Source organism: Salmo salar, chromosome 03, assembly GCF_965601325.2.
Source record: "Salmo salar chromosome 03, fSalSal1, whole genome shotgun sequence".
Lineage (NCBI taxonomy): Eukaryota > Metazoa > Chordata > Actinopteri > Salmoniformes > Salmonidae > Salmo > Salmo salar.
The window spans coordinates 103,421,962-103,446,954 of NC_138293.1; the positions used below are offsets into that span (position 1 = coordinate 103,421,962).

A 24,993-nucleotide genomic window follows, 5' to 3' on the forward strand; every position below is an offset into this window, starting at 1 on the left:
AGTCAGGTCTATAGATCCACACCACAGCTATGCAGTAAGTCAGGTCTATAGATCCACAGCTATGCAGTAAGTCAGGTCTATAGATCCACAGCTATGCAGTAAGTCAGGTCTATAGATCCACACCACAGCTATGCAGTAAGTCAGGTCTATAGATCCACACCACAGCTATGCAGTAAGTCAGGTCTATAGATCAACACCACAGCTATGCAGTAAGTCAGGTCTATAGATCCACAGCTATGCAGTAAGTCAGGTCTATAGATCCACACCACAGCTATGCAGTAAGTCAGGTCTATAGATCCACAGCTATGCAGTAAGTCAGGTCTATAGATCCACAGCTATGCAGTAAGTCAGGTCTATAGATCCACACCACAGCTATGCAGTAAGTCAGGTCTATAGATCCACACCACAGCTATGCAGTAAGTCAGGTCTATAGATCAACACCACAGCTATGCAGTAAGTCAGGTCTATAGATCAACACCACAGCTATGCAGTAAGTCAGGTCTATAGATCAACACCACAGCTATGCAGTAAGTCAGGTCTATAGATCAACACCACAGCTATGCAGTAAGTCAGGTCTATAGATCAACACCACAGCTATGCAGTAAGTCAGGTCTATAGATCAACACCACAGCTATGCAGTAAGTCAGGTCTATAGATCAACACCACAGCTATGCAGTAAGTCAGGTCTATAGATCCACAGCTATGCAGTAAGTCAGGTCTATAGATCAACACCACAGCTATGCAGTAAGTCAGGTCTATAGATCCCCACAGCTATGCAGTAAGTCAGGTCTATAGATCCACAGCTATGCAGTAAGTCAGGTCTATAGATCCACACCACAGCTATGCAGTAAGTCAGGTCTATAGATCCACACCACAGCTATGCAGTAAGTCAGGTCTATAGATCAACACCACAGCTATGCAGTAAGTCAGGTCTATAGATCCACAGCTATGCAGTAAGTCAGGTCTATAGATCCACAGCTATGCAGTAAGTCAGGTCTATAGATCCACACCACAGCTATGCAGTAAGTCAGGTCTATAGATCAACACCACAGCTATGCAGTAAGTCAGGTCTATAGATCAACACCACAGCTATGCAGTAAGTCAGGTCTATAGATCAACACCACAGCTATGCAGTAAGTCAGGTCTATAGATCAACACCACAGCTATGCAGTAAGTCAGGTCTATAGATCAACACCACAGCTATGCAGTAAGTCAGGTCTATAGATCAACACCACAGCTATGCAGTAAGTCAGGTCTATAGATCAACACCACAGCTATGCAGTAAGTCAGGTCTATAGATCCACACCACAGCTATGCAGTAAGTCAGGTCTATAGATCCACACCACAGCTATGCAGTAAGTCAGGTCTATAGATCCACACCACAGCTATGCAGTAAGTCAGGTCTATAGATCCACACCACAGCTATGCAGTAAGTCAGGTCTATAGATCCACAGCTATGCAGTAAGTCAGGTCTATAGATCCACACCACAGCTATGCAGTAAGTCAGGTCTATAGATCCACACCACAGCTATGCAGTAAGTCAGGTCTATAGATCCACAGCTATGCAGTAAGTCAGGTCTATAGATCCACAGCTATGCAGTAAGTCAGGTCTATAGATCCACAGCTATGCAGTAAGTCAGGTCTATAGATCCACAGCTATGCAGTAAGTCAGGTCTATAGATCAACACCACAGCTATGCAGTAAGTCAGGTCTATAGATCCACACCACAGCTATGCAGTAAGTCAGGTCTATAGATCCACAGCTATGCAGTAAGTCAGGTCTATAGATCCACAGCTATGCAGTAAGTCAGGTCTATAGATCCACACCACAGCTATGCAGTAAGTCAGGTCTATAGATCCACACCACAGCTATGCAGTAAGTCAGGTCTATAGATCAACACCACAGCTATGCAGTAAGTCAGGTCTATAGATCCACAGCTATGCAGTAAGTCAGGTCTATAGATCAACACCACAGCTATGCAGTAAGTCAGGTCTATAGATCCACACCACAGCTATGCAGTAAGTCAGGTCTATAGATCACACCACAGCTATGCAGTAAGTCAGGTCTATAGATCCACAGCTATGCAGTAAGTCAGGTCTATAGATCCACACCACAGCTATGCAGTAAGTCAGGTCTATAGATCCACACCACAGCTATGCAGTAAGTCAGGTCTATAGATCCACACCACAGCTATGCAGTAAGTCAGGTCTATAGATCCACACCACAGCTATGCAGTAAGTCAGGTCTATAGATCCACACCACAGCTATGCAGTAAGTCAGGTCTATAGATCCACACCACAGCTATGCAGTAAGTCAGGTCTATAGATCCACACCACAGCTATGCAGTAAGTCAGGTCTATAGATCAACACCACAGCTATGCAGTAAGTCAGGTCTATAGATCCACACCACAGCTATGCAGTAAGTCAGGTCTATAGATCCACAGCTATGCAGTAAGTCAGGTCTATAGATCCACAGCTATGCAGTAAGTCAGGTCTATAGATCCACACCACAGCTATGCAGTAAGTCAGGTCTATAGATCCACACCACAGCTATGCAGTAAGTCAGGTCTATAGATCCACAGCTATGCAGTAAGTCAGGTCTATAGATCCACAGCTATGCAGTAAGTCAGGTCTATAGATCCACACCACAGCTATGCAGTAAGTCAGGTCTATAGATCAACACCACAGCTATGCAGTAAGTCAGGTCTATAGATCCACACCACAGCTATGCAGTAAGTCAGGTCTATAGATCCACACCACAGCTATGCAGTAAGTCAGGTCTATAGATCCACACCACAGCTATGCAGTAAGTCAGGTCTATAGATCCACACCACAGCTATGCAGTAAGTCAGGTCTATAGATCCACACCACAGCTATGCAGTAAGTCAGGTCTATAGATCCACACCACAGCTATGCAGTAAGTCAGGTCTATAGATCCACACCACAGCTATGCAGTAAGTCAGGTCTATAGATCCACAGCTATGCAGTAAGTCAGGTCTATAGATCAACACCACAGCTATGCAGTAAGTCAGGTCTATAGATCCACACCACAGCTATGCAGTAAGTCAGGTCTATAGATCCACAGCTATGCAGTAAGTCAGGTCTATAGATCCACAGCTATGCAGTAAGTCAGGTCTATAGATCCACACCACAGCTATGCAGTAAGTCAGGTCTATAGATCCACACCACAGCTATGCAGTAAGTCAGGTCTATAGATCCACACCACAGCTATGCAGTAAGTCAGGTCTATAGATCCACACCACAGCTATGCAGTAAGTCAGGTCTATAGATCCACACCACAGCTATGCAGTAAGTCAGGTCTATAGATCAACACCACAGCTATGCAGTAAGTCAGGTCTATAGATCCACACCACAGCTATGCAGTAAGTCAGGTCTATAGATCCACACCACAGCTATGCAGTAAGTCAGGTCTATAGATCCACACCACAGCTATGCAGTAAGTCAGGTCTATAGATCCACACCACAGCTATGCAGTAAGTCAGGTCTATAGATCCACACCACAGCTATGCAGTAAGTCAGGTCTATAGATCACACCACAGCTATGCAGTAAGTCAGGTCTATAGATCCACAGCTATGCAGTAAGTCAGGTCTATAGATCTACACTGGACTCTCCTTTTGACCACTGTTTATCTCTCTCTCACATCCCCTTCTCTCTCTCTGTCTCTCTCACACCCCCTTCTCTCTCACCCCCCCCCCCCCCCCCCCCCTCTCTCTCTCTCTCTCTCTCACCCCTCTTCTCTGTCAGGTAAGAGTTGTGATGAAGGGAAGTCATTCCTGACTGAAGTCCCAGACTCCCCTGCTGCTGCTGCTTACCACACGATAGTACAGAGTGAGTATACAACACGCACACACTCCTACACAGACACACACACACAGAGAGAAACAAACACACACATATAACACACACACACACACACACACAGAGAGAAACACACACATATAACACACACACACACACACAGAGAAACACACAAACACACACAGAAACACACACACACACACAGAAACAAACACACACACACACACACACACACAGAGAGAAACACACACACACACACAGAGAGAAACACACACATACCGACACTCCTACACACACACACACACACACACAGAAACAAACACACACACACACACACTTCTACACACACAGAGATAAACATGGACAAAACACATTTGTTTAATTCTGTTGAAATGGCGTTAAAGAGGAAGAGAGACTCTACCAGAGGAAGTAGGAACAATAATAACATTGATATCAGGAAATGAAATGTAGGTTTATATGGTGGGGGTCAGACTGTTAGAGCAGTAATATGTACCTACACACACCCAGGATTACTGCTGGAGGGGGGGGGGGTCAGACTGTTAGAGCAGTAATATGTACCTACACACACCCAGGATTACTGCTGGAGGGGGGGGGGGGGGGTCAGACTGTTAGAGCAGTAATATGTACCTACACACACCCAGGATTACTGCTGGAGGGGGGGGGGGTCAGACTGTTAGAGCAGTAATATGTACCTACACACACCCAGGATTACTGCTGGAGGGGGGGGGGGTCAGACTGTTAGAGCAGTAATATGTACCTACACACACCCAGGATTACTGCTGGAGGGGGGGGTCAGACTGTTAGAGCAGTAATATGTACCTACACACACCCAGGATTACTGCTGGGGGGGGGGGTGGGGGTCAGACTGTTAGAGCAGTAATATGTACCTACACACACCCAGGATTACTGCTGGAGGGGGGGGGGGTCAGACTGTTAGAGCAGTAATATGTACCTACACACACCCAGGATTACTGCTGGGGGGGGGGGTCAGACTGTTAGAGCAGTAATATGTACCTACACACACCCAGGATTACTGCTGGGGGGGGGGGTCATCAGACTGTTAGAGCAGTAATATGTACCTACACACACCCAGGATTACTGCTGGGGGGGGGGGGGGGTCAGACTGTTAGAGCAGTAATATGTACCTACACACACCCAGGATTACTGCTGGAGGGGGGGGGGGTCAGACTGTTAGAGCAGTAATATGTACCTACACACACCCAGGATTACTGCTGGAGGGGGGGGGGGGGGGTCAGACTGTTAGAGCAGTAATATGTACCTACACACACCCAGGATTACTGCTGGAGGGGGGGGGGGGTCAGACTGTTAGAGCAGTAATATGTACCTACACACACCCAGGATTACTGCTGGAGGGGGGGGGGGTCAGACTGTTAGAGCAGTAATATGTACCTACACACACCCAGGATTACTGCTGGAGGGGGGGGGGGGGGTCAGACTGTTAGAGCAGTAATATGTACCTACACACACCCAGGATTACTGCTGGAGGGGGGGGGGGGGGTCAGACTGTTAGAGCAGTAATATGTACCTACACACACCCAGGATTACTGCTGGAGGGGGGGGGGTCAGACTGTTAGAGCAGTAATATGTACCTACACACACCCAGGATTACTGCTGGAGGGGGGGGGGGGGTCAGACTGTTAGAGCAGTAATATGTACCTACACACACCCAGGATTACTGCTGGAGGGGGGGGGGGGGGTCAGACTGTTAGAGCAGTAATATGTACCTACACACACCCAGGATTACTGCTGGAGGGGGGGGGGGGGTCAGACTGTTAGAGCAGTAATATGTACCTACACACACCCAGGATTACTGCTGGGGGGGGGGGTCAGACTGTTAGAGCAGTAATATGTACCTACACACACCCAGGATTACTGCTGGAGGGGGGGGGGGGGGTCAGACTGTTAGAGCAGTAATATGTACCTACACACACCCAGGATTACTGCTGGAGGGGGGGGTCAGACTGTTAGAGCAGTAATATGTACCTACACACACCCAGGATTACTGCTGGAGGGGGGGGGTCATCAGACTGTTAGAGCAGTAATATGTACCTACACACACCCAGGATTACTGCTGGAGGGGGGGGGGGTCAGACTGTTAGAGCAGTAATATGTACCTACACACACCCAGGATTACTGCTGGAGGGGGGGTCAGACTGTTAGAGCAGTAATATGTACCTACACACACCCAGGATTACTGCTGGAGGGGGGTGGGGGTCAGACTGTTAGAGCAGTAATATGTACCTACACACACCCAGGATTACTGCTGGGGGGGGGGTCAGACTGTTAGAGCAGTAATATGTACCTACACACACCCAGGATTACTGCTGGAGGGGGGGGGTGGGGGTCAGACTGTTAGAGCAGTAATATGTACCTACACACACCCAGGATTACTGCTGGGGGGGGGGTGGGGGTCAGACTGTTAGAGCAGTAATATGTACCTACACACACCCAGGATTACTGCTGGAGGGGGGGGGTCAGACTGTTAGAGCAGTAATATGTACCTACACACACCCAGGATTACTGCTGGGGGGGGGGGTCAGACTGTTAGAGCAGTAATATGTACCTACACACACCCAGGATTACTGCTGGGGGGGGGGTCATCAGACTGTTAGAGCAGTAATATGTACCTACACACACCCAGGATTACTGCTGGGGGGGGGGGGGGTCAGACTGTTAGAGCAGTAATATGTACCTACACACACCCAGGATTACTGCTGGAGGGGGGGGTCAGACTGTTAGAGCAGTAATATGTACCTACACACACCCAGGATTACTGCTGGAGGGGGGGGGTCATCAGACTGTTAGAGCAGTAATATGTACCTACACACACCCAGGATTACTGCTGGAGGGGGGGGGGGTCAGACTGTTAGAGCAGTAATATGTACCTACACACACCCAGGATTACTGCTGGAGGGGGGGGGTCAGACTGTTAGAGCAGTAATATGTACCTACACACACCCAGGATTACTGCTGGAGGGGGGGTGGGGGTCAGACTGTTAGAGCAGTAATATGTACCTACACACACCCAGGATTACTGCTGGAGGGGGGGGGGGTCAGACTGTTAGAGCAGTAATATGTACCTACACACACCCAGGATTACTGCTGGAGGGGGGGGGTGGGGGTCAGACTGTTAGAGCAGTAATATGTACCTACACACACCCAGGATTACTGCTGGGGGGGGGGTGGGGGTCAGACTGTTAGAGCAGTAATATGTACCTACACACACCCAGGATTACTGCTGGAGGGGGGGGGGTCAGACTGTTAGAGCAGTAATATGTACCTACACACACCCAGGATTACTGCTGGGGGGGGGGGGTCAGACTGTTAGAGCAGTAATATGTACCTACACACACCCAGGATTACTGCTGGGGGGGGGGGTCATCAGACTGTTAGAGCAGTAATATGTACCTACACACACCCAGGATTACTGCTGGGGGGGGGGGGGGGTCAGACTGTTAGAGCAGTAATATGTACCTACACACACCCAGGATTACTGCTGGGGGGGGGGGGTCAGACTGTTAGAGCAGTAATATGTACCTACACACACCCAGGATTACTGCTGGGGGGGGGGGGGGGTCAGACTGTTAGAGCAGTAATATGTACCTACACACACCCAGGATTACTGCTGGGGGGGGGGGGGGGTCAGACTGTTAGAGCAGTAATATGTACCTACACACACCCAGGATTACTGCTGGGGGGGGGGGGGTCAGACTGTTAGAGCAGTAATATGTACCTACACACACCCAGGATTACTGCTGGGGGGGGGGGGGGGGTCAGACTGTTAGAGCAGTAATATGTACCTACACACACCCAGGATTACTGCTGGAGGGGGGGGGGGGGGGGGGGTCAGACTGTTAGAGCAGTAATATGTACCTACACACACCCAGGATTACTGCTGGGGGGGGGGGGGTCAGACTGTTAGAGCAGTAATATGTACCTACACACACCCAGGATTACTGCTGGGGGGGGGGGGGGGTCAGACTGTTAGAGCAGTAATATGTACCTACACACACCCAGGATTACTGCTGGGGGGGGGGGGGTCAGACTGTTAGAGCAGTAATATGTACCTACACACACCCAGGATTACTGCTGGGGGGGGGGGGGGGTCAGACTGTTAGAGCAGTAATATGTACCTACACACACCCAGGATTACTGCTGGGGGGGGGGGGGTCAGACTGTTAGAGCAGTAATATGTACCTACACACACCCAGGATTACTGCTGGGGGGGGGGGGGGGGTCAGACTGTTAGAGCAGTAATATGTACCTACACACACCCAGGATTACTGCTGGAGGGGGGGGGGGGTCAGACTGTTAGAGCAGTAATATGTACCTACACACACCCAGGATTACTGCTGGGGGGGGGGGGTCAGACTGTTAGAGCAGTAATATGTACCTACACACACCCAGGATTACTGCTGGGGGGGGGGGTCAGACTGTTAGAGCAGTAATATGTACCTACACACACCCAGGATTACTGCTGGAGGGGGGGGGGGGGTCAGACTGTTAGAGCAGTAATATGTACCTACACACACCCAGGATTACTGCTGGGGGGGGGGGGGGGGTCAGACTGTTAGAGCAGTAATATGTACCTACACACACCCAGGATTACTGCTGGAGGGGGGGGGGGGGTCAGACTGTTAGAGCAGTAATATGTACCTACACACACCCAGGATTACTGCTGGAGGGGGGGGGGGGGGTCAGACTGTTAGAGCAGTAATATGTACCTACACACACCCAGGATTACTGCTGGGGGGGGGGGGGGGTCAGACTGTTAGAGCAGTAATATGTACCTACACACACCCAGGATTACTGCTGGAGGGGGGGGGGGTCAGACTGTTAGAGCAGTAATATGTACCTACACACACCCAGGATTACTGCTGGAGGGGGGGGGGGTCAGACTGTTAGAGCAGTAATATGTACCTACACACACCCAGGATTACTGCTGGGGGGGGGGGGGGGTCAGACTGTTAGAGCAGTAATATGTACCTACACACACCCAGGATTACTGCTGGAGGGGGGGGGGGTCAGACTGTTAGAGCAGTAATATGTACCTACACACACCCAGGATTACTGCTGGAGGGGGGGGCATCAGACTGTTAGAGCAGTAATATGTACCTACACACACCCAGGATTACTGCTGGGGGGGGGGTCAGACTGTTAGAGCAGTAATATGTACCTACACACACCCAGGATTACTGCTGGGGGGGGGGGGGGTCAGACTGTTAGAGCAGTAATATGTACCTACACACACCCAGGATTACTGCTGGGGGGGGGGTCATCAGACTGTTAGAGCAGTAATATGTACCTACACACACCCAGGATTACTGCTGGGGGGGGGGGGGTCAGACTGTTAGAGCAGTAATATGTACCTACACACACCCAGGATTACTGCTGGAGGGGGGGGGGGGGGTCAGACTGTTAGAGCAGTAATATGTACCTACACACACCCAGGATTACTGCTGGAGGGGGGGGGGGGTCAGACTGTTAGAGCAGTAATATGTACCTACACACACCCAGGATTACTGCTGGAGGGGGGGGGGGGGGTCAGACTGTTAGAGCAGTAATATGTACCTACACACACCCAGGATTACTGCTGGAGGGGGGGGGTCAGACTGTTAGAGCAGTAATATGTACCTACACACACCCAGGATTACTGCTGGAGGGGGGGGGGGGGGTCAGACTGTTAGAGCAGTAATATGTACCTACACACACCCAGGATTACTGCTGGAGGGGGGGGTCAGACTGTTAGAGCAGTAATATGTACCTACACACACCCAGGATTACTGCTGGGGGGGGGGGGGGGTCAGACTGTTAGAGCAGTAATATGTACCTACACACACCCAGGATTACTGCTGGAGGGGGGGGGGGGGGGTCAGACTGTTAGAGCAGTAATATGTACCTACACACACCCAGGATTACTGCTGGGGGGGGGGTCAGACTGTTAGAGCAGTAATATGTACCTACACACACCCAGGATTACTGCTGGGGGGGGGGGTCAGACTGTTAGAGCAGTAATATGTACCTACACACACCCAGGATTACTGCTGGAGGGGGGGGGTGGGGGTCAGACTGTTAGAGCAGTAATATGTACCTACACACACCCAGGATTACTGCTGGAGGGGGGGGGGGGGGTCAGACTGTTAGAGCAGTAATATGTACCTACACACACCCAGGATTACTGCTGGAGGGGGGGGGGGTCAGACTGTTAGAGCAGTAATATGTACCTACACACACCCAGGATTACTGCTGGGGGGGGGGGGTGGGGGTCAGACTGTTAGAGCAGTAATATGTACCTACACACACCCAGGATTACTGCTGGGGGGGGGGTCAGACTGTTAGAGCAGTAATATGTACCTACACACACCCAGGATTACTGCTGGGGGGGGGGGGTCAGACTGTTAGAGCAGTAATATGTACCTACACACACCCAGGATTACTGCTGGAGGGGGGGGGTGGGGGTCAGACTGTTAGAGCAGTAATATGTACCTACACACACCCAGGATTACTGCTGGAGGGGGGGGGGGGGGTCAGACTGTTAGAGCAGTAATATGTACCTACACACACCCAGGATTACTGCTGGAGGGGGGGGGGGTCAGACTGTTAGAGCAGTAATATGTACCTACACACACCCAGGATTACTGCTGGGGGGGGGGGTGGGGGTCAGACTGTTAGAGCAGTAATATGTACCTACACACACCCAGGATTACTGCTGGGGGGGGGGTCAGACTGTTAGAGCAGTAATATGTACCTACACACACCCAGGATTACTGCTGGGGGGGGGGGGTCAGACTGTTAGAGCAGTAATATGTACCTACACACACCCAGGATTACTGCTGGAGGGGGGGGGTGGGGGTCAGACTGTTAGAGCAGTAATATGTACCTACACACACCCAGGATTACTGCTGGAGGGGGGGGGGGGGGTCAGACTGTTAGAGCAGTAATATGTACCTACACACACCCAGGATTACTGCTGGAGGGGGGGGGGGGGTCAGACTGTTAGAGCAGTAATATGTACCTACACACACCCAGGACTACTGCTGGAGGGGGGGTCAGACTGTTAGAGCAGTAATATGTACCTACACACACCCAGGATTACTGCTGGAGGGGGGGGGGGGGTCAGACTGTTAGAGCAGTAATATGTACCTACACACACCCAGGACTACTGCTGGAGGGGGGGGGGGTCAGACTGTTAGAGCAGTAATATGTACCTACACACACCCAGGATTACTGCTGGAGGGGGGGGTCAGACTGTTAGAGCAGTAATATGTACCTACACACACCCAGGATTACTGCTGGAGGGGGGGGGGGTCAGACTGTTAGAGCAGTAATATGTACCTACACACACCCAGGATTACTGCTGGGGGGGGGGTCATCAGACTGTTAGAGCAGTAATATGTACCTACACACACCCAGGATTACTGCTGGGGGGGGGTCAGACTGTTAGAGCAGTAATATGTACCTACACACACCCAGGATTACTGCTGGGGGGGGGGGGGGGGTCAGACTGTTAGAGCAGTAATATGTACCTACACACACCCAGGATTACTGCTGGAGGGGGGGGGGGGTCAGACTGTTAGAGCAGTAATATGTACCTACACACACCCAGGATTACTGCTGGAGGGGGGGGGTCATCAGACTGTTAGAGCAGTAATATGTACCTACACACACCCAGGATTACTGCTGGAGGGGGGGGGGGGGGGGGGGGGTCAGACTGTTAGAGCAGTAATATGTACCTACACACACCCAGGACTACTGCTGGAGGGGGGGGGGGTCAGACTGTTAGAGCAGTAATATGTACCTACACACACCCAGGATTACTGCTGGAGGGGGGGGTCAGACTGTTAGAGCAGTAATATGTACCTACACACACCCAGGATTACTGCTGGAGGGGGGGGGGGTCAGACTGTTAGAGCAGTAATATGTACCTACACACACCCAGGATTACTGCTGGGGGGGGGGTCATCAGACTGTTAGAGCAGTAATATGTACCTACACACACCCAGGATTACTGCTGGGGGGGGGTCAGACTGTTAGAGCAGTAATATGTACCTACACACACCCAGGATTACTGCTGGGGGGGGGGGGGGGTCAGACTGTTAGAGCAGTAATATGTACCTACACACACCCAGGATTACTGCTGGAGGGGGGGGGGGTCAGACTGTTAGAGCAGTAATATGTACCTACACACACCCAGGATTACTGCTGGAGGGGGGGGGGGGTCAGACTGTTAGAGCAGTAATATGTACCTACACACACCCAGGATTACTGCTGGAGGGGGGGGTCAGACTGTTAGAGCAGTAATATGTACCTACACACACCCAGGATTACTGCTGGAGGGGGGGGGGGGGGGGGGGGGGGGGGGGTCAGACTGTTAGAGCAGTAATATGTACCTACACACACCCAGAATTACTGCTGGGGGGGGGGGGGGGGGGTCAGACTGTTAGAGCAGTAATATGTACCTACACACACCCAGGATTACTGCTGGGGGGGGGGGGGGTCAGACTGTTAGAGCAGTAATATGTACCTACACACACCCAGGATTACTGCTGGAGGGGGGGGGGGGGGTCAGACTGTTAGAGCAGTAATATGTACCTACACACACCCAGGATTACTGCTGGAGGGGGGGGGGTCATCAGACTGTTAGAGCAGTAATATGTACCTACACACACCCAGGATTACTGCTGGGGGGGGGGGGGGTCAGACTGTTAGAGCAGTAATATGTACCTACACACACCCAGGATTACTGCTGGAGGGGGGGGGTCATCAGACTGTTAGAGCAGTAATATGTACCTACACACACCCAGGATTACTGCTGGAGGGGGGGGGGTCATCAGACTGTTAGAGCAGTAATCCCCCACACACACTTGGATCCAACTCGTGACCTCTTGTCTCAATCAGGAGGAAGTGGGGTTCAATCAGGAGGAAGTGGTAGTCGCTATGACGAGCAGTTTGACGATACAGTGACATCTAACGCCTCGGCATTTATCAAAATCCCATATTTTATATGTTCTCATTTGTCTTTCTCTCTCCTACTATTCCTCCTCTCCTCTCCTCCCTCCCTCCTCCGTCCCCTCCCCTCCCTCCTCCGTCTCCTCTCCTCTCCTCTCCTCACGTTGTATCCAGGGATCCAGGCCTACTGCTTGTCCCATGTGACACAGGAGGAGAGTGCTGGCTAGAAGCCAGTCTGCAGGCCGCCATGTTGCTCTGGATGCCAGGGACAGATCACATGTCGAGGGTCCTACTGTCTGGTGAATGAATAAATCACATGCTCTGGTTAGGAACTGATGTAGGACCAGGACCCCCATTCACAAAGTGTCTCAGAGTAGTACTGCTGATCAGGACCCCCATTCACATAGTGTCTCAGAGTACTACTGCTGATCAGGACCCCCATTCACATAGTGTCTCAGAGTAGTACTGCTGATCAGGACCCCCATTCACATAGTGTCTCAGAGTACTACTGCTGATGTAGGACCAGGACCCCCATTCACATAGTGTCTCAGAGTAGTACTGCTGATCAGAACCCCCATTCACATAGTGTCTCAGAGTAGTACTGCTGATCAGGACCCCCATTCACATAGTGTCTCAGAGTAGTACTGCTGATCAGGACCCCCATTCACATAGTGTCTCAGAGTACTACTGCTGATGTAGGACCAGGACCCCCATTCACATAGTGTCTCAGAGTAGTACTGCTGATCAGGACCCCCATTCACATAGTGTCTCAGAGTAGTACTGCTGATCAGGACCCCCATTCACATAGTGTCTCAGAGTAGTACTGCTGATGTAGGACCAGGACCCCCATTCACAAAGTGTCTCAGAGTAGTACTGCTGATGTAGGATCAGGACCCCCATTCACATAGTGTCTCAGAGTAGTACTGCTGATCAGGACCCCCATTCACATAGTGTCTCAGAGTAGTACTGCTGATGTAGGACCAGAACCCCCATTCACATAGTGTCTCAGAGTAGTACTGCTGATCAGGACCCCCATTCACATAGTGTCTCAGAGTAGTACTGCTGATGTAGGACCAGGACCCCCATTCACAAAGTGTCTCAGAGTAGTACTGCTGATCAGGACCCCCATTCACAAAGTGTCTGAGTAGTACTGCTGATGTAGGACCAGGACCCCCATTCACATAGTGTCTCAGAGTAGTACTGCTGATGTAGGACCAGAACCCCCATTCACAAAGTGTTTCAGAGTAGTACTGCTGATCAGGACCCCCATTCACATAGTGTCTGAGTAGTACTGCTAATGTAGGACCAGGACCCCCATTCACATAGTGTCTCAGAGTAGTACTGCTGATCAGAACCCCCATTCACAAAGTGTCTCAGAGTAGTACTGCTGATCAGGACCCCCATTCACATAGTGTCTCAGAGTAGTACTGCTGATCAGGACCCCCATTCACATAGTGTCTCAGAGTAGTACTGCTGATGTAGGACCAGGACCCCCATTCACAAAGTGTCTCAGAGTAGTACTGCTGATCAGAACCCCCATTCACATAGTGTCTCAGAGTAGTACTGCTGATGTAGGACCAGAACCCCGATTCACAAAGTGTCTCAGAGAAGTACTGCTGATCAGAACCCCCATTCACAAAGTGTCTCAGAGTAGTACTGCTGATCAGGACCCCCATTCACATAGTGTCTCAGAGTAGTACTGCTGATCAGGACCCCCATTCACAAAGTGTCTCAGAGTAGTACTGCTGATCAGGACCCCCATTCACATAGTGTACTGTTACTGAGTGTGTGAATATGGGACCTGATCCTAGATCCAGTTCTGTTACTCTGAGACTGTTTGTGAATATGGGACCTGATCCTAGATCCGGTTCTGTTACTCTGAGACTGTGAATATGGGACCTGATCCTAGATCCGGTTCTGTTACTCTGAGACCTGTTTGTGAATATGTGTACAGTTCTTTAGTATCACAACTCTGACCTTTTTTATAAATTGATAGTTCACCTGAAAAATGATATTTTGTTTTCCTTACCCTGTCAGCAGTCTTGGGACAAAGTAAGACTAAATTGTAATAAAATAAAAAAACACGGTAATCCATGCTTTTGTTTTAACTGGACACTGTCTCCAAATAATAAACGTTTTTGTTGTTGTTGTCCAAAACCCTGCAAGTCAATGTCCCCCTCATGTCCTGGATGAACTATCCCGTCAACCCTTTACACTGGTGGGGATTGGCCTTTATGGACAGGGTTAAACTGGAAGATTTCTTACAGAACAAATGTGGAATAAACATAGTAGACATTTAAAATAAAAAGAACAGTTCGGAGATTATGGGAACAGTATGGAGATTATGGGAACAGTTTGGAGATTATGGGAACAGTTCGGAGATTATGGGAACAGTTCGGAGATTATGGGAACAGTTTGGAGATTATGGGAACAGTTTGGATATTATGGGAACAGTTTGGATATTATGGGAACAGTTCGGATATTATGGGAACAGTTTGGAGATTATGGGAACAGTTTGGAGATTATGGGAACAGTTTGGATATTATGGGAACAGTTTGGATATTATGGGAACAGTATGGATATTATGGGAACAGTATGGATATTATGGGAACAGTTTGGATATTATGGGAACATTTTGGATATTATGGGGACGGTTTGGATATTATGGGAACATTTTGGATATTATGGCAACAGTTTGGATATTATGGGGACAGTATGGGAACAGTTCGGATATTATGGGAACAGTTTGGATATTATGGGAACCGTATGGGGACAGTTTGGATATTATGGGAACAGTTTGGATATTATGGGGACAGTTTGGAGATTATGGGGACAGTTTGGATATTATGGGGACAGTTTGGATATTATGGGAACAGTATGGATATTATGGGAACATTTTGGATATTATGGGGACGGTTTGGATATTATGGGAACATTTTGGATATTATGGGAACAGTTTCGATATTATGGGGACAGTATGGGAACAGTTCGGATATTATGGGGACAGTTTGGATATTATGGGAACCGTATGGGGACAGTTTGGATATTATGGGAACAGTTTGGATATTATGGGGACAGTTTGGAGATTATGGGGACAGTTAGGATATTATGGGGACAGTTTGGATATTATGGGGACAGTTTGGATATTATGGGAACAGTATGGATATTATGGGAACAGTATGGATATTATGGGGACAGTTTGGATATTATGGGGACGGTTTGGATATTATGGGAACCGTTTGGAGATTATGGGGACGGTTTGGATATTATGGGGACAGTATGGGGACGGTTTGGATATTATGGGAACAGTATGGGGACGGTTTGGATATTATGGGAACAGTATGGGGACGGTTTGGATATTATGGGAACAGTATGGCGACGGTTTGGATATTATGGGAACATTTTGGAGGTTATGGGGACAGTTTTGAGATTATGGGAACCGTTTGGAGATTATGGGGAAATGATTAGACCAAAGGTGAGGACACAACAGTTCACCTGACACGAGACTGAATCCAAACATTGTTGACAACGAAATCTGAAGAAGAAAAAAATACTCTGGAAACATTCAGTAACACAATACGAATATTCCTGGGAAATGTTGGGGTAGGTAAACCATAAAAACCAAGTGACAAGGGTTTGAGTGAGACGACTAACTGGTGTCTCCCAATTGGCCACACACACACCTCTCTTAATAAATGTGCACAGTACCTAAAGTCATGTACTTTTATGACTGAAAGAAGTATATTTTTTTGAAGGATTTTTAAGGATTTTTTGTTTTGTTGAGCTCTCCTAGCTGTGCCGTTGAGGAACTAGAGCAAGCAGACTGGGGGTGGTTCTGTTTGTAACAGCCCTGCACCTCCGCCAATCACACAATTACTGTTGTTGTTTTATGCAATCCCAAAAACTGACCATTTTATAAATCACAATATTGGGCATGATTTGAAAGCATTTTTTTTTTTTACATTTATTTAAATAGGGAAGTTAGTTAAGAACAAATTCTTATTTTTACAATGACGGGCCTACCCCCCCCTCGGGGCCAAACCCGGACACCGCTGGGGGGCGATTATGCGCCGCCCTATGGGACTCCCAATCACGACCGGATGTTTTTTTTAAATCTGATTTTTAGTGTTTAGGATTTCACAAAGCGATTCAGAGAAGCAGATTGGGTAATTCTGGGTACTTATAGAACGGAGTCAAGACGACAAAATGTTCTTCACAATACAACAAAAGAACTGTTTATAGTGATCAGAACAACCCCAGGGTGTGACTCCGTGTCGTCTGTTCGTTGTACATCAAACATCGCGATTATAAAAATGTTGACACTTGTTTTTTAATGACAGAGGAGTTTTATGATATCGGAATGTGCACATTTGGACTCTGGCGTTGTCTTTTCTTTAGTCTGCTTGAAATGACATCATCGCGGTATTGATTTTAAAACTCTTGAGCGTCTCATCTTTCACAATGCATCGAGTCCTCGTAGTTTAGAGAATTTTACCTCGAGTCTGGTAACAAAATTGGACAAAAAAGTGGCCCAATTAGTGGGATGGATGGGGGCAATCTGGGCTACGTTCAGTAGGTTACTGGTAATGTTACCATGGCTACGTTCAGTAGGTTACTGGTAATGTTACCATGGCTACGTTCAGTAGGTTACTGGTAATGTTACCATGGCTACGTTCAGTAGGTTACTGGTAATGTTACCAGGCAGGGCTACGTTCAGTAGGTTACTGGTAATGTTACCAGGCAGGGCTACGTTCAGTAGGTTACTGGTAATGTTACCAGGGCTACGTTCAGTAGGTTACTGGTAATGTTACCAGGGCTACGTTCAGTAGGTTACTGGTAATGTTACCAGGCAGGGCCACGTTCAGTAGGTTACTGGTAATGTTACCAGGGCTACGTTCAGTAGGTTACTGGTAATGTTACCAGGGCCACGTTCAGTAGATTACTGGTAATGTTACCAGGGCTACGTTCAGTAGGTTACTGGTAATGTTACCAGGGCTACGTTCAGTAGGTTACTGGTAATGTTACCAGGCAGGGCTACGTTCAGTAGGTTACTGGTAATGTTACCAGGCAGGGCTACGTTCAGTAGGTTACTGGTAATGTTACCAGGCAGGGCTACGTTCAGTAGGTTACTGGTAATGTTACCAGGGCCACGTTCAGTAGGTTAATGGTAATGTTACCAGGGCTACGTTCAGTAGGTTACTGGTAATGTTACCAGGGCTACGTTCAGTAGGTTACTGGTAATGTTACCAGGGCCACGTTCAGTAGATTACTGGTAATGTTACCAGGGCTACGTTCAGTAGGTTACTGGTAATGTTACCAGGGCTACGTTCAGTAGGTTACTGGTAATGTTACCAGGGCTACGTTCAGTAGGTTACTGGTAATGTTACCAGGGCTACGTTCAGTAGGTTACTGGTAATGTTACCAGGGCTACGTTCAGTAGGTTACTGGTAATGTTACCAGGGCTACGTTCAGTAGGTTACTGGTAATGTTACCAGGGCTACGTTCAGTAGGTTACTGGTAATGTTACCAGGGCTACGTTCAGTAGGTTACTGGTAATGTTACCAGGGCTACGTTCAGTAGGTTACTGGTAATGTTACCAGGCAGGGCCACGTTCAGTAGGTTACTGGTAATGTTACCAGGCAGGGCCACGTTCAGTAGGTTACTGGTAATGTTACCAGGCAGGGCCACGTTCAGTAGGTTACTGGTAATGTTACCAGGGCTACGTTCAGTAGGTTACTGGTAATGTTACCAGGGCTACGTTCAGTAGGTTACTGGTAATGTTACCAGGCAGGGCTACGTTCAGTAGGTTACTGGTAATGTTACCAGGCAGGGCTACGTTCAGTAGGTTACTGGTAATGTTACCAGGGCCACGTTCAGTAGGTTACTGGTAATGTTACCAGGGCTACGTTCAGTAGGTTACTGGTAATGTTACCAGGGCTACGTTCAGTAGGTTACTGGTAATGTTACCAGGGCTACGTTCAGTAGGTTACTGGTAATGTTACCAGGGCTACGTTCAGTAGGTTACTGGTAATGTTACCAGGGCCACGTTCAGTAGGTTACTGGTAATGTTACCAGGGCCACATTCAGTAGGTTACTGGTAATGTTACCAGGCAGGGCTACGTTCAGTAGATTACTGGTAATGTTACCAGGAACACATTCAGTAGGTTACTGGTAATGTTACCAGGCAGGGCTACGTTCAGTAGGTTACTGGTAATGTTACCAGGGATAAGTTCAGTAGGTTACTGGTAATGTTACCAGGCAGGGCCACGTTCAGTAGATTACTGGTAATGTTACCAGGGCTACATTCAGTAGGTTACTGGTAATGTTACCAGGCAGGGCTACGTTCAATAGGTTACTGGTAATGTTACCAGGGCCACGTTCAGTAGGTTACTGGTAATGTTACCAGGGCTACGTTCAGTAGGTTACTGGTAATGTTACCAGGGCCACGTTCAGTAGGTTACTGGTAATGTTACCAGGGCCACATTCAGTAGGTTACTGGTAATGTTACCAGGCAGGGCTACGTTCAGTAGATTACTGGTAATGTTACCAGGAACACATTCAGTAGGTTACTGGTAATGTTACCAGGCAGGGCTACGTTCAGTAGGTTACTGGTAATGTTACCAGGGATAAGTTCAGTAGGTTACTGGTAATGTTACCAGGCAGGGCCACGTTCAGTAGATTACTGGTAATGTTACCAGGGCTACATTCAGTAGGTTACTGGTAATGTTACCAGGCAGGGCTACGTTCAATAGGTTACTGGTAATGTTACCAGGGCCACGTTCAGTAGGTTACTGGTAATGTTACCAGGGCCACGTTCAGTAGGTTACTGGTAATGTTACCAGGGCTACGTTCAGTAGGTTACTGGTAATGTTACCAGGCAGGGCCGCGTTCAGTAGGTTACTGGTAATGTTACCAGGCAGGGCCACGTTCAGTAGGTTACTGGTAATGTTACCAGGGCTACGTTCAGTAGGTTACTGGTAATGTTACCAGGGCTACGTTCAGTAGGTTACTGGTAATGTTACCAGGGCTACGTTCAGTAGGTTACTGGTAATGTTACCAGGCAGGGCTACGTTCAGTAGGTTACTGGTAATGTTACCAGGCAGGGCTACGTTCAGTAGGTTACTGGTAATGTTACCAGGCAGGGCTACGTTCAGTAGGTTACTGGTAATGTTACCAGGCAGGGCTACGTTCAGTAGGTTACTGGTAATGTTACCAGGCAGGGCTACGTTCAGTAGGTTACTGGTAATGTTACCAGGGCCACGTTCAGTAGGTTACTGGTAATGTTACCAGGCAGGGCTACGTTCAGTAGGTTACTGGTAATGTTACCAGGGCTACGTTCAGTAGGTTACTGGTAATGTTACCAGGGCTACGTTCAGTAGGTTACTGGTAATGTTACCAGGCAGGGCTACGTTCAGTAGGTTACTGGTAATGTTACCAGGCAGGGCCACGTTCAGTAGGTTACTGGTAATGTTACCAGGCAGGGCCACGTTCAGTAGGTTACTGGTAATGTTACCAGGCAGGGCCACGTTCAGTAGGTTACTGGTAATGTTACCAGGCAGGGCCACGTTCAGTAGGTTACTGGTAATGTTACCAGGCAGGGCCACGTTCAGTAGGTTACTGGTAATGTTACCAGGCAGGGCCACGTTCAGTAGGTTACTGGTAATGTTACCAGGCAGGGCCACGTTCAGTAGGTTACTGGTAATGTTACCAGGCAGGGCTACGTTCAGTAGATTACTGGTAATGTTACCAGGGCCACATTCAGTAGGTTACTGGTAATGTTACCAGGCAGGGCTACGTTCAGTAGGTTACTGGTAATGTTACCAGGGCTAAGTTCAGTAGGTTACTGGTAATGTTACCAGGCAGGGCCACGTTCAGTAGGTTACTGGTAATGTTACCAGGGCTACATTCAGTAGGTTACTGGTAATGTTACCAGTCAGGGCTACGTTCAGTAGGTTACTGGTAATGTTACCAGGGCCACGTTCAGTAGGTTACTGGTAATGTTACCAGGGCCACGTTCGGTAGGTTACTGGTAATGTTACCAGGGCTACGTTCAGTAGGTTACTGGTAATGTTACCAGGCAGGGCCGCGTTCAGTAGGTTACTGGTAATGTTAACAGGCAGGGCCACGTTCAGTAGGTTACTGGTAATGTTACCAGGGCTACGTTCAGTAGGTTACTGGTAATGTTACCAGGGCTACGTTCAGTAGGTTACTGGTAATGTTACCAGGCAGGGCTACGTTCAGTAGATTACTGGTAATGTTACCAGGCAGGGCTACGTTCAGTAGGTTACTAGTAATGTTACCAGGCAGGGCTACGTTCAGTAGGTTACTGGTAATGTTACCAGGGCCACGTTCAGTAGGTTACTGGTAATGTTACCAGGGCTACGTTCAGTAGGTTACTGGTAATGTTACCAGGGCTACGTTCAGTAGGTTACTGGTAATGTTACCAGGGCTACGTTCAGTAGGTTACTGGTAATGTTACCAGGGCTACGTTCAGTAGGTTACTGGTAATGTTACCAGGCAGGGCTACGTTCATTAGGTTACTGGTAATGTTACCAGGCAGGGCTACGTTCAGTAGGTTACTGGTAATGTTACCAGGCAGGGCTACGTTCAGTAGGTTACTGGTAATGTTACCAGGCAGGGCCACGTTCAGTAGGTTACTGGTAATGTTACCAGGCAGGGCCACGTTCAGTAGGTTACTGGTAATGTTACCAGGCAGGGCCACGTTCAGTAGGTTACTGGTAATGTTACCAGGCAGGGCCACGTTCAGTAGGTTACTGGTAATGTTACCAGGCAGGGCCACGTTCAGTAGGTTACTGGTAATGTTACCAGGCAGGGCCACGTTCAGTAGGTTACTGGTAATGTTACCAGGGCTACGTTCAGTAGGTTACTGGTAATGTTACCAGGGCTACGTTCAGTAGGTTACTGGTAATGTTACCAGGCAGGGCTACGTTCAGTAGGTTACTGGTAATGTTACCAGGCAGGGCTACGTTCAGTAGGTTACTGGTAATGTTACCAGGCAGGGCTACGTTCAGTAGGTTACTGGTAATGTTACCAGGCAGGGCTACGTTCAGTAGGTTAATGGTAATGTTACCAGGGCTACGTTCAGTAGGTTACTGGTAATGTTACCAGGGCTACGTTCAGTAGGTTACTGGTAATGTTACCAGGGCCACGTTCAGTAGATTACTGGTAATGTTAACAGGGCTACGTTCAGTAGGTTACTGGTAATGTTACCAGGGCTACGTTCAGTAGGTTACTGGTAATGTTACCAGGCAGGGCTACGTTCAGTAGGTTACTGGTAATGTTACCAGGCAGGGCTACGTTCAGTAGGTTACTGGTAATGTTACCAGGGCTACGTTCAGTAGGTTAATGGTAATGTTACCAGGGCCACGTTCAGTAGGTTAATGGTAATGTTACCAGGGCCACGTTCAGTAGGTTACTGGTAATGTTACCAGGGCTACGTTCAGTAGGTTACTGGTAATGTTACCAGGCAGGGCTACGTTCAGTGGGTTACTGGTAATGTTACCAGGCAGGGCCACGTTCAGTAAGTTACTGGTAATGTTACCAGGGCTACATTCAGTAGGTTACTGGTAATGTTACCAGGGCTACGTTCAGTAGGTTACTGGTAATGTTACCAGGGCTACGTTCAGTAGGTTACTGGTAATGTTACCAGGGCTACGTTCAGTAGGTTACTGGTAATGTTACCAGGGCTACGTTCAGTAGGTTACTGGTAATGTTACCAGGCAGGGCCACGTTCAGTAGGTTACTGGTAATGTTACCAGGCAGGGCCACGTTCAGTAGGTTACTGGTAATGTTACCAGGCAGGGCCACGTTCAGTAGGTTACTGGTAATGTTACCAGGGCTACGTTCAGTAGGTTACTGGTAATGTTACCAGGGCTACGTTCAGTAGGTTACTGGTAATGTTACCAGGGCTACGTTCAGTAGGTTACTGGTAATGTTACCAGGGCTACGTTCAGTAGGTTACTGGTAATGTTACCAGGCAGGGCTACGTTCAGTAGGTTACTGGTAATGTTACCAGGCAGGGCTACGTTCAGTAGGTTACTGGTAATGTTACCAGGCAGGGCTACGTTCAGTAGGTTACTGGTAATGTTACCAGGCAGGGCTACGTTCAGTAGGTTACTGGTAATGTTACCAGGGCCACGTTCAGTAGGTTACTGGTAATGTTACCAGGGCTACGTTCAGTAGGTTACTGGTAATGTTACCAGGGCTACGTTCAGTAGGTTACTGGTAATGTTACCAGGGCTACGTTCAGTAGGTTACTGGTAATGTTACCAGGGCTACGTTCAGTAGGTTACTGGTAATGTTACCAGGCAGGGCTACGTTCAGTAGGTTACTGGTAATGTTACCAGGCAGGGCCACGTTCAGTAGGTTACTGGTAATGTTACCAGGCAGGGCCACGTTCAGTAGGTTACTGGTAATGTTACCAGGCAGGGCCACGTTCAGTAGGTTACTGGTAATGTTACCAGGCAGGGCCACGTTCAGTAGGTTACTGGTAATGTTACCAGGCAGGGCCACGTTCAGTAGGTTACTGGTAATGTTACCAGGCAGGGCCACGTTCAGTAGGTTACTGGTAATGTTACCAGGCAGGGCCACGTTCAGTAGGTTACTGGTAATGTTACCAGGCAGGGCTACGTTCAGTAGATTACTGGTAATGTTACCAGGGCCACATTCAGTAGGTTACTGGTAATGTTACCAGGCAGGGCTACGTTCAGTAGGTTACTGGTAATGTTACCAGGGCTAAGTTCAGTAGGTTACTGGTAATGTTACCAGGCAGGGCCACGTTCAGTAGGTTACTGGTAATGTTACCAGGGCTACATTCAGTAGGTTACTGGTAATGTTACCAGTCAGGGCTACGTTCAGTAGGTTACTGGTAATGTTACCAGGGCCACGTTCAGTAGGTTACTGGTAATGTTACCAGGGCCACGTTCGGTAGGTTACTGGTAATGTTACCAGGGCTACGTTCAGTAGGTTACTGGTAATGTTACCAGGCAGGGCCGCGTTCAGTAGGTTACTGGTAATGTTACCAGGCAGGGCCACGTTCAGTAGGTTACTGGTAATGTTACCAGGGCTACGTTCAGTAGGTTACTGGTAATGTTACCAGGGCTACGTTCAGTAGGTTACTGGTAATGTTACCAGGCAGGGCTACGTTCAGTAGATTACTGGTAATGTTACCAGGCAGGGCTACGTTCAGTAGGTTACTAGTAATGTTACCAGGCAGGGCTACGTTCAGTAGGTTACTGGTAATGTTACCAGGGCCACGTTCAGTAGGTTACTGGTAATGTTACCAGGGCTACGTTCAGTAGGTTACTGGTAATGTTACCAGGGCTACGTTCAGTAGGTTACTGGTAATGTTACCAGGGCTACGTTCAGTAGGTTACTGGTAATGTTACCAGGGCTACGTTCAGTAGGTTACTGGTAATGTTACCAGGCAGGGCTACGTTCATTAGGTTACTGGTAATGTTACCAGGCAGGGCTACGTTCAGTAGGTTACTGGTAATGTTACCAGGCAGGGCTACGTTCAGTAGGTTACTGGTAATGTTACCAGGCAGGGCCACGTTCAGTAGGTTACTGGTAATGTTACCAGGCAGGGCCACGTTCAGTAGGTTACTGGTAATGTTACCAGGCAGGGCCACGTTCAGTAGGTTACTGGTAATGTTACCAGGCAGGGCCACGTTCAGTAGGTTACTGGTAATGTTACCAGGCAGGGCCACGTTCAGTAGGTTACTGGTAATGTTACCAGGCAGGGCCACGTTCAGTAGGTTACTGGTAATGTTACCAGGGCTACGTTCAGTAGGTTACTGGTAATGTTACCAGGGCTACGTTCAGTAGGTTACTGGTAATGTTACCAGGCAGGGCTACGTTCAGTAGGTTACTGGTAATGTTACCAGGCAGGGCTACGTTCAGTAGGTTACTGGTAATGTTACCAGGCAGGGCTACGTTCAGTAGGTTACTGGTAATGTTACCAGGCAGGGCTACGTTCAGTAGGTTAATGGTAATGTTACCAGGGCTACGTTCAGTAGGTTACTGGTAATGTTACCAGGGCTACGTTCAGTAGGTTACTGGTAATGTTACCAGGGCCACGTTCAGTAGATTACTGGTAATGTTAACAGGGCTACGTTCAGTAGGTTACTGGTAATGTTACCAGGGCTACGTTCAGTAGGTTA

The 24,993-nt window shown here is 48.7% G+C and overlaps 1 protein-coding gene across 1 annotated transcript in view; it reads left to right on the forward strand.

Moving 5' to 3' along the window:
* Positions 1 to 14,901, forward strand: part of LOC123743351 (cytosolic Fe-S cluster assembly factor nubp1) — a 36,229-nt gene extending 21,328 nt beyond the window's left edge. Inside the window, exons 10-11 of the mRNA XM_082972979.1 lie at positions 3,767 to 3,850; positions 12,986 to 14,901. Of these exons, the coding sequence (XP_082829105.1) occupies positions 3,767 to 3,850; positions 12,986 to 13,038 (137 nt within the window). The 3' untranslated portion in view covers positions 13,039 to 14,901. The remainder of the gene's footprint in view (positions 1 to 3,766; positions 3,851 to 12,985) is intronic.
* The last annotated feature ends 10,092 nt before the right edge of the window (positions 14,902 to 24,993 follow it).